The 9380-nt window shown below is 40.3% G+C and overlaps 1 protein-coding gene across 2 annotated transcripts in view; it reads right to left on the bottom strand.

Annotated features, from left to right (window-relative positions):
- Positions 1-5020: 5020 nt before the first annotated feature.
- Positions 5021-9380, bottom strand: part of rell1 (RELT like 1) — a 33876-nt gene continuing 29516 nt past the window's right edge. For both annotated transcript variants that reach the window (XM_035675273.1, XM_035675274.1), the window contains exons 6-8: positions 9116-9248; positions 7293-7336; positions 5021-7202 (exon numbers count right to left, since the gene is read on the bottom strand). In XM_035675273.1, the coding sequence (XP_035531166.1) occupies positions 7301-7336; positions 9116-9248 (169 nt within the window). In that variant the 3' untranslated portion in view covers positions 5021-7202; positions 7293-7300. The remainder of the gene's footprint in view (positions 7203-7292; positions 7337-9115; positions 9249-9380) is intronic.

Raw genomic sequence — 9380 nt, 5'->3', positions numbered from 1 at the left:
CTCACAGTAATCAATTCACCTCACCCCGCCTCGAGATAACAGCCACAAAAGTAGTTTTGCAACAAGCTCATTTGCGCCGCAACCTGCTGCGCGTTGAGTGTTGTGCAGGCAAATAAAGAGCGTTTGTGTGTCAGATTCCTTCATGCCGTCTTTTATTAGGGTCCATTAGGCAAGCCGGCTGTACGGTCCCCAGAGGTGTGTGTGTGTGCTGCTCGCTTAACGTGTTTGTTTTTCTCAACTTTTTGCGTTAATGATGTCCACTCATAATTGCAGCACCACTTCCTCGTCTCGGACGAACGGGTAGACTGTATTAAAGGGGGAAATGTCAAATATAGAACAGGGATTATTGACACATTCTGGGTCTAACTTGGTATAAATTTGTATAAAGACACAAAACACCAATGCCGCTCAGTCAACTTGGGATTTTATTTCCTGGTTTCCTCCTGTTTGCAGGGGTCAGCCACCGGCTTGCCTTTTAATGTTTGTTGATTTGACCCTTTTATTGTCCTGGAGAATGCATTAATCAGTGTTGACATTGAAAGGTATCTTTCACCTTTTAAAAGAGCCCAAAAATTATCCTCCCAGGTGTCACCCGAATCACTGGAAATGTTTCACTACTGGTTAAATATTGAATCCTTAACTGGAAACTGAATTAGTGTGTGTAACCTTGCTGTTAGTGGTGGATGCAACATAAATTAAACTCAGCGGTAAATATGAAGTGGATAACAATATCTCACGAATGTTAGTTTAACGTAACATTAGCTGTAAACAGATGGGGCTCATACCTTCCAAGTAAGCTCTTTATGAGAGAACGCATGTCCCCGTTTCTACTTCCAGAATATTATGTGCGGCTTTAACTGTGGTTAAGATAGTGCCATTTTCCAGTCACTGCTTCCCTCACTGTCTCTGGAATCAGCTGTTTGAATAAAGGAAGGTGCAGTGAGCCATATTTAGAAGGTCACCGATTTATGGCCCTGATGTAGTTCAAAGTGTTAAACATTGACTTTAGACCTTTTTCCCTTCTGGTCCCAAATGTTAAAAAAAAAAAAAATTCTTCTCCCCCCCGAACCAGAGCGCGCCACCTCTTTGTGATAGCCAGAGACAAAGATAAGATGTAGTGGCACTTAGACCACATCGGCATGGGAACTCTTTCGCCTGGAGGCCTGAATAATTCAGTGCCTGAGATAAATTTACTGCTTATGAAGTCATGCAAAGAGACAGAACGGAGCTTTATTATTATCTATACCATTTTTATTGCATATCTAATTTCCCTCTATGGATTTTGTTTTTAGTGGCTTTAATGTAAGAAAACTTTTTAACAGAACTGGTGACACCCTCTTGTGTATTTTTTTGTTTCCCAGTAAGAGCTAAAAGTAAACACACACACACACACACATACAGTCAATATTACACCAGGTCCTTATTGTCGTACACCGTCAACCGCACTTTTGACAGGTTATAACCACCCCGAGGCCACCCTCCTGCGTACGTGTGTATATAACAGCAGGTTTGTTGGCCTACGTCATGGGTGGGGTGATGTCGCCTTGTGTGCTATCAGAGTTTCGTCTTTTCCACTGAATGTAAATGTTTCTCCGTCCCTGATCAACACTTGAAAGTCATCCTTCCCTCAGCGCTGTTAAGTGACACCAGCCGGCAGCCATGTGTCACTCAGAGGCCTTGTTTAATCACGTCCTCAGCTGTTATCTCTCTTCGGCATACAACTAACATTACATCAATAAAAAAGCAGTCAATACATCAGAATAATAATATACAAATCAGGAGTTGTCATCCTCAGTTTCTGGGACGGATCCGCGGAGCCTCCTGTGAATTTAAACCCGGCAACAACAATTACAAACTACATTTCCCATGTAAACTTGCATGACCAAAGGACAGGTGTGCTCAATTCGATGCCATTATCCTGATCTGCGTTTAGAGACTGACACCTTAGGCTTTTTCATTGAATACCTGGATTACATCAAAGCATCCAGAGCCTCACTTGTGTCGTGTTACTTCATTATGAAAACATCAGTTTTCATAAGTTTATTTTGACTCAATCCCACACAGTCTTACTTTTCTTCCGTATAGCTGAAAATAGTCCCTCTAAATGGACTATTTCCTCCTGTTTGAGTAACATTTGCTGACCGGCTGTTAAAGGAAAAGACTGAACCGATGTAAAAAATTAAAATACTGTAAATACCTGTGATGTACCTCGGAAACTACACCTACATTAACTGCAATTTAAATGTGTGCATGCAAAAAACACATTTGATATATATGTTAAATTCAGAGTTCCTTTTGTCAGACATTTTCCCTGACAGAGGTCTACTTGTTAGCAGGATACATTCATTGTTTATTGGGGATATTTTGTCAGTGAATATAATATATAACATTACCAGATGTGTCTTTTTAATCGTTCAACTTATTTGAAAGCATGAAAATCACAAAAAACATAGTTTCAAGGTTTAAGGACATTTATTTATTATTATAACACAAGGTCTCTTGATGTAACACATACAAAAAGATAATTAAATTTGTATAAAGGAGAATAGGTCAAATAAAACAGTATATAGAGATATTTATAGTCATATAAATACACGTTTCCACCCTGGAAAAGTTTCAGACAGATATGTGGATATTCAGTTGTGTGAGAGATTGACATTCCTCCATAAATGAAGGCAGGTCACCTTTCCTACCGACCTTGTTGTTTTCCATGAAATAAGTGACCTCTCGTTATCCTCCGCTGTTACTCTTTACTGATGCCGTCATCCCAGTGACTCACAGTAATCAATTCACCTCACCCCGCCTCGAGATAACAGCACAAAAGTAGTTTTGCAACAAGCTCATTTGCGCCGCAACCTGCTGCGCGTTGAGTGTGTGCAGGCAAATAAAGAGCGTTTGTGTGTCAGATTCCTTCATGCCGTCTTTATTAGGTCCATTAGGCAGCCGGCTGTACGGTCCCCGAGGTGTGTGTGTGTGTGCTCGCTTAACGTGTTTGTTTTTCTCAAGGCTTTGTTGGCGTTAATGATGTCACTCATAATTGCAGCACACTTCCTCGTCTCGGAGGAACGGGTAGGACTGTATTTAAAGGGGGAAATGTCAAATATAGAACAGGATTATTTGACACATTCTGGGTTAACTTGCGTATAAATTTGTATAAAGACACAAAACACAATGCCGTCAGTCAAACTGGGATTTTATTTCCTGGTTTCCTCCTGTTTGCAGGGTCAGCCACCGGCTTGCCTTTTAATGTTTGTTGATTTGACCCTTTTATTGTCCTGAGAATGCATTAATCAGTGTTGACATGAAATGGTATCTTTCACCTTTTAAAGAGCCCAAAATAGTCCTCCCAGTGTTCACCCGAGATCACTGGAAATGTTTCACTCTGGTTAAATATTGAATTCCTTAACTGGAAACTGAATTAGTTGTAGTGTAACCTTTGCTGTCTAGTGGTGGATGCCAACATAAATTAACTCAGCGGTAATATGAAGTGGGAACAATATCTCACGAATGTTAGTTTAACGTAACATTAGCTGTAAACAGATGCTCATACCAGTCCAAGTAAGGCTCTTTTATGAGAGAACGCATGTCCCCGTTTCTACTTCCAGAAGTATTATGTGCGGCTTTAACTGTGGTTAAGATAGTGCCATTTTCCAGTCACTGCTTCCCTCACTGTCCTCTGGAATCACGCTGTTTGAATAAAGGAAGGTGGGCAGTGAGCCATTTTAGAAGGTCACCGCATTTATGGCCCTGATGTAGTTCAAAGGTGTTAAACATTGACTAGACTTTTTCCCTCTGGTCCCAAATGTTAAAAAAAAAAAAAATTCTTTCTCCCCCCCCGAACCAGAGCGCGCCATCCTCTTGGCTGATAGCCAGAGACAAAGATAAGATGTAGGGCACTTAGACCGACATCGGCATGGGAACTCTTTCGCCTGGAGGCCTGAATAATTCAGTGCCTGAGATAAATTTACTGCTTATGAAGTCATGCAAAAGAGACAGAACGGAGCTTTATTATTATCTATACCATTTTTATGTGCATATCTAATTTCCCTCATGGATTTTGTTTTTAGTGGCTTTAATGTAAGAAACCTTTTTAACAGAACTGGTGACACCCTCTTGTGTTTTTTTTGTTCCCAGTAAGAGCTAAAGTAAACACACACACACACACACATACAGTCAATATTTACACCAGGTCCTTCATGTCGTACACCGTCAACCGCATCTTTTTGACAGGTTTAACACCCCGAGGCCACCCTCCTGCGTACGTGTGTATATAACAGGCAGGTTTGCTTTGAGCCTACAGTCATGGGTGGGGTGATGTCGCCTTGTGTGCTATCAGAGTTTCGTTTTTCCACTGAATGTAAATGTTCTCCCCGTCCCTGTCAACACTTTGAAAGTCAATCCTCCCTCCAGCGCTGTTAAGTGACACCAGCGGCAGCCATGTGTCACTCAGAGGCCTTGTTTAATCACGTCCTCGCTGTTGTTCGGAGCAGTTAGGCATCAAGTTAATAATTGAGCGATCTAATAACCTAAATTAACTGATTTCCATCTTTTCTCCTGCTCTTCCTCTTTAAGGTCAGAAACTTGTGTATCCTTTATCGAAAAGGAAGGTGTATGTTTGCATGAGTGAACCCGATAAGACTCGGAAGGTCAAGAGGAGACAAAAGAGTCAAGGATTGTTAATCCTCCGTCTCGCGCATCGGCTCAAAACACCTCTCCATCTCCATCTCATCTCCATTATCTGGAAATAATATGATAGAGAGCTCGAGGTCGTCGGACTACCTACTTGAGATGAATAAGACAAATCATCTTTTCATTATGGTGCGAAAAGAGGGAGAGAAGGAGCGAGGATGGAAGGAAATGAGAAAGAATGGACTATGAAGACAGATGTTTCACTCAGGAGAGGGAAGAGAGGGAGAGGTTAGCCTGCAGGTCAGTGGACACTGGCTTTTATCACTTTAATGTACCCATGTCTCAACCAGTATACAGTGAATGATTAAATGACAACAATAACAGCTAATTATTTATGGTTTGATATGTTATTAGTCATCTTTATTTCATTCATTACACAACAATGAAAATACATCTAACTGCCCCAAAATATGAATAACAAAAAGGTATGTTCGTTTGTTTTTTTAAACGAGGCACAATGACATTACATTCACAAATACCGGCTAAAATGATGTGTTTTCATCACAAAGGTCTGGGAAAATGACATGTTGGGATGATTATGTCTGACCTCGTCTTTTAAGGGTTACTCCAGTGATTTCACTTGCATGAAGTTGCAGGACTCACATGAGACAGATTTTTTAAAAAGTGATCGAAATCAAAGCAGAAAAAGGCTGAGATACAACACTGTATGCTACATTTCCCATAATGCAACTAGTGCATCTTTTCAACTGGTAAACATTCATGTCTTTTAAACTCCCAAATTTTGTAACAACCGCTTCTTGTTTTAAATCTTTCAGTCTCAGAACAACATAAAGAATGAATATTGAGCCGCTTACTCCACCTCGTGGTACGGCTCGACTCTGCTTGCTCTTTTTGGGTTTCCCATTATAGACGGTACCTGGTACTTTTTATGGTACCACCTCAGTCGAAGTTCCAAAAGTGCTGAGCTGATACCTCTGCGCTCCAACAACAGTTGAGCAAGCCTCGGTCAACTCTCTCCTCTCCTGTTCTTAGAGAAGCTTTGTGCTCGGCTCGTCTGATGAAAAGACAGTACTAGTTTGAAGATGGTTAAAGATAAAACCAACATATATATATATATGTGTATATAGTGTACATGTGAAGTTAGCTAAGGTTAGCAAAACGCTTGCTAACTAGTTGACCGTGGATCCCGTCACTCCATATCCTCCATTATAAGAGCAACGCTCTCTCTTGTGTGCGTAGTGAGTGGATGACAGCGGTGCAGTGAGGGTGTCAGTCTGCCAGTAAAGGTAGTGTAGGTTTCTAGTGAATAACAGCTGCAGCTTCTCCACCAAAGTAAAGCTCTCTGTTGTTTCCGGCTTGTTTTTCCCAACTGCGTTGCTATGACGATCAGCTCCACCTACGTTGAAGGGGGTACTATGCAAAGTACTATATACGGTGGAAAAAACTAAGTAGAGGTACAAAAAGTGAGCAGAGAAGAGTCGAGCCGCACAATGAAGTTAAAATACGGCTTTGGACAGAAACTCCACATGACTGCTAATGACTTCTGGATGTGTAACTAGGCAACTGTTTGCTAAACACATCCACCAAAACCCCTTTATAAGCTGATAATATGTAAATGTGTTTATAGCCACAAGAGTGACCAAGAAAAAAAACTATTAAGGCAAGTTTAAAGATTTAGTAATGCCGGTTTGAACCATGGGAAATCACAAAAGGGGGAAACCAGGCAGTGACCTGGAAGGAGCAGACTGACCTGCATCAGGATTTTGGCTGTTAATGTCAGAATAACACTGTCACTGAGTGAGCAGCCCCTGTGTGAGTATTACAGCTAATTGTTTGACCCAGAATACTGCGTTGTCTTCTTCATTAGAGCTCAGACTGGAAGCTAAGACAGCAGATTATCTGTTTTGAAAGCAGGACACATAAACCTGACGATAATGCCTAATCATCCTGACGGCATCGCGTTCACGCCACTACAGGATACGATTACTGCTGCTTTACTCTTATCACATCTTTGGTCTACTTCCTGGCTCTGTGACCTCTACGTCAGGGTTGTTCCTACTTCCTGTTTGGGAATGACAACCTACAATATAATCTAAGACTGGTTGTACCTGTTTTCTGGAGTGTAGTTTTATCAATTATCTGACTCATAACATGCAAAAACTACCTTGACATACAAAATCATATGTACATACATCATGGATCGCGTCCATGGCTCAGGCTTCCTTGACGTTGAGCAGCTTCCCTGCTTTAACGCCCGTGAGCAAGGCACTAACTGTAAATCTATGTTTGGGAGGATATAGATTGTATCATAAACAGACACACCTTACCTCCTTTCTGCTTGTAAAATAAGTGGCCAGTGTGACTTTAAACGCCATTCTCGCCACCGCCGTCCTCATCACCAGCAGCACGTTTGGCTCCCCCGTGGAGCAGGAATGTGGAGGCACGACTCTCGAGTCGACTTCGCTCCTCCACTGCTGATTTTTGCTGATGATGTTCTCGTTTGGGATTTTAAAAAAGTGTCCAGATGCTGTTTCCCTCCTCTCTTTGGACATCTGTAGAACGAGGGGGGGAATAAATGGTGTCAAGACACATAAGAACGTAAAAAAAAAACAGGTATAACTGATAAAGACGTGACACGTTACCTGGTTTTCTATCGGTTCTCTTTGTTCAAGTTGTCCGTCTGTTCCTGGTAGGAAGGAAATAATCTTGATTTAATACAGAAAATAATCGACACACTCAATGATCTTCAGATTAGGAGTGTTCTGCCATCACTCTTCCACGCTGCAGGGTTTGTTTATTCTCTTGGGTGGAAGGCATTTTTCTTTCCCGCACAGTCAATATGAGACAGCTGAAAGTCAATATGTGAAATAACAGTTTGAAATGAAACAAACACGGATGTAAAATGTGTTCTGAAGCTGTAAATGGATTCTTTGTGTCATCTGTTGAAACACGAGTAATGTTTCTCCACCCTAAAGCAAATTTGGTTACGACACAGATCTGTTCAGGCTGTAAGCTCTCATTCTGCCGAAGTCTCAACTTCAGAATCTGCTCGGGATTTTTAGGACAAGAAACTGTAAAAAAAAGAGCCTACACATCCTTTCTTAAGCATAAGTAAAATATTTATACTGTTTATATTGTTAAGAAGGTTTATGAAATTGTGCCGTCACAATGCATTCTCCTTTATCAAGCTTAGTTAAAAACATGTTTTAAACAATAAATTGCCCATATGATCAAAACAACCTCCAGACAAAAACTTTAAATATGAAAATTGAAAAATGACTTATTTTGTAATGTTAGCCAACTGCGGATCTCACTTTTGTTTCAAAATAAAAGGCCTGCCACTGTCTTCACATTAAAAAGCATTAATTGTGAAGCTTTACACGTTAGCCCACTACAGTAAATCAATATAACGGAGCAGAAAACTGCGGACACCTGATTAATAAGATAAGTATCAGGACCAAAACCGATCTGATTGGTGCATCCCTGCATATTAGACTGTAATTGTATGCATGAATGTTAAATGTGATTATCAAGCACCACTGAGCTCAAATTCCACCTTGAGGTAGAATTTCAGTGTTTTTGTCATAAAAGAATCTGAGAAGAAATAAACTGCGTGGCAATTCTGTGCAGTTCAACAGGAAGACACAACTCCTCTGCACACTCTTGTAAACGATAAATTAAACACTGAGGAGAGACAGGCGGAGGCTGTTCATGATCACCTGGAGCATTGTAATTTCATAAACCAGAGTTCCTGTGATGTAAACAGAAAACAGCAGAGCTGCAGGCTGATTACTGCTACAATTTTTTTTCCCTCTTTATCCTGAATTTTTAAACACGTATTTGGCTAATTGTTGAGTGAAAGATAGACAATGTCCATATATGCAGCTGTTCTTGTTGACTCTGCTTTCTCAGTGTTTTACATTCTTTGGGGAGATTTTAGTGTTTTCTAAGTATATATTGCCTCTGTGTTTAGGAAACTGTACAGAAACAAACTTGACTTGTGCTTTCTATACAGGTGTGTGAATGTACTATATATGTGTTATTAAACTTAATATTTAACAAACTACAGCATTTAAAGATGTCACATTGGGCTTTTAGTATATCGTATTAGCTATTATTCATTATTTTCTGGGCCAAACAATTGAAAGCTTAATCAAGAAATAATCGTCACATTAACAGATAATGAAAATAGTCATTAGTTGCAGCCTTAAAACAGTTATTATTATTACATTATATATCAAACAGTGCTAAATGTAGTGTGCTATTAATCAAACATTCTCTAGTTTGTCGACCAGTGCAAAAGGCATAATGTCACTAAGAGCTGTGAACATGAACGGGCACACATAAATAAATCATTTTGCATACATAAACAAATACTTAGGTATACAGAGTGTGAGCAGGAAAGAGCCCGGTGGGACACAAAGAGAAAGAGGGACACAGATGAAGAAGTTTCCAGGATACCGACCTGCTGGGACTCTGACATGGTCCGACTCTTGGGTTCCACCTCCGTAGGAGATGAAGGAACGCTCCCATTGGAGTCTGTTATTAACAGGGTCCGCCTCTCCTTGGCTAGTTTTTCACACTTTGTCACCCGGAACCTGAGAGGTGACAAAAGTAAATTAAAAACAGGTTTTGAATATTTTTGCAGCCTGGGACCCAAATGAGTCATTTCAATTTCAATTCAATTCAATTCAATTCAATTTTATTTGTATAATAATAATAATACATTT

This window comes from Morone saxatilis, unplaced genomic scaffold (genome assembly GCF_004916995.1).
Source record: "Morone saxatilis isolate NCDOM2014 unplaced genomic scaffold, NCSU_SB_2.0 Contig4, whole genome shotgun sequence".
NCBI classification, from domain to species: Eukaryota; Metazoa; Chordata; class Actinopteri; family Moronidae; genus Morone; species Morone saxatilis.
The sequence above is the reverse complement of the archived record's forward strand: the minus strand, read 5'-3'. Positions and strand labels throughout refer to the sequence as shown.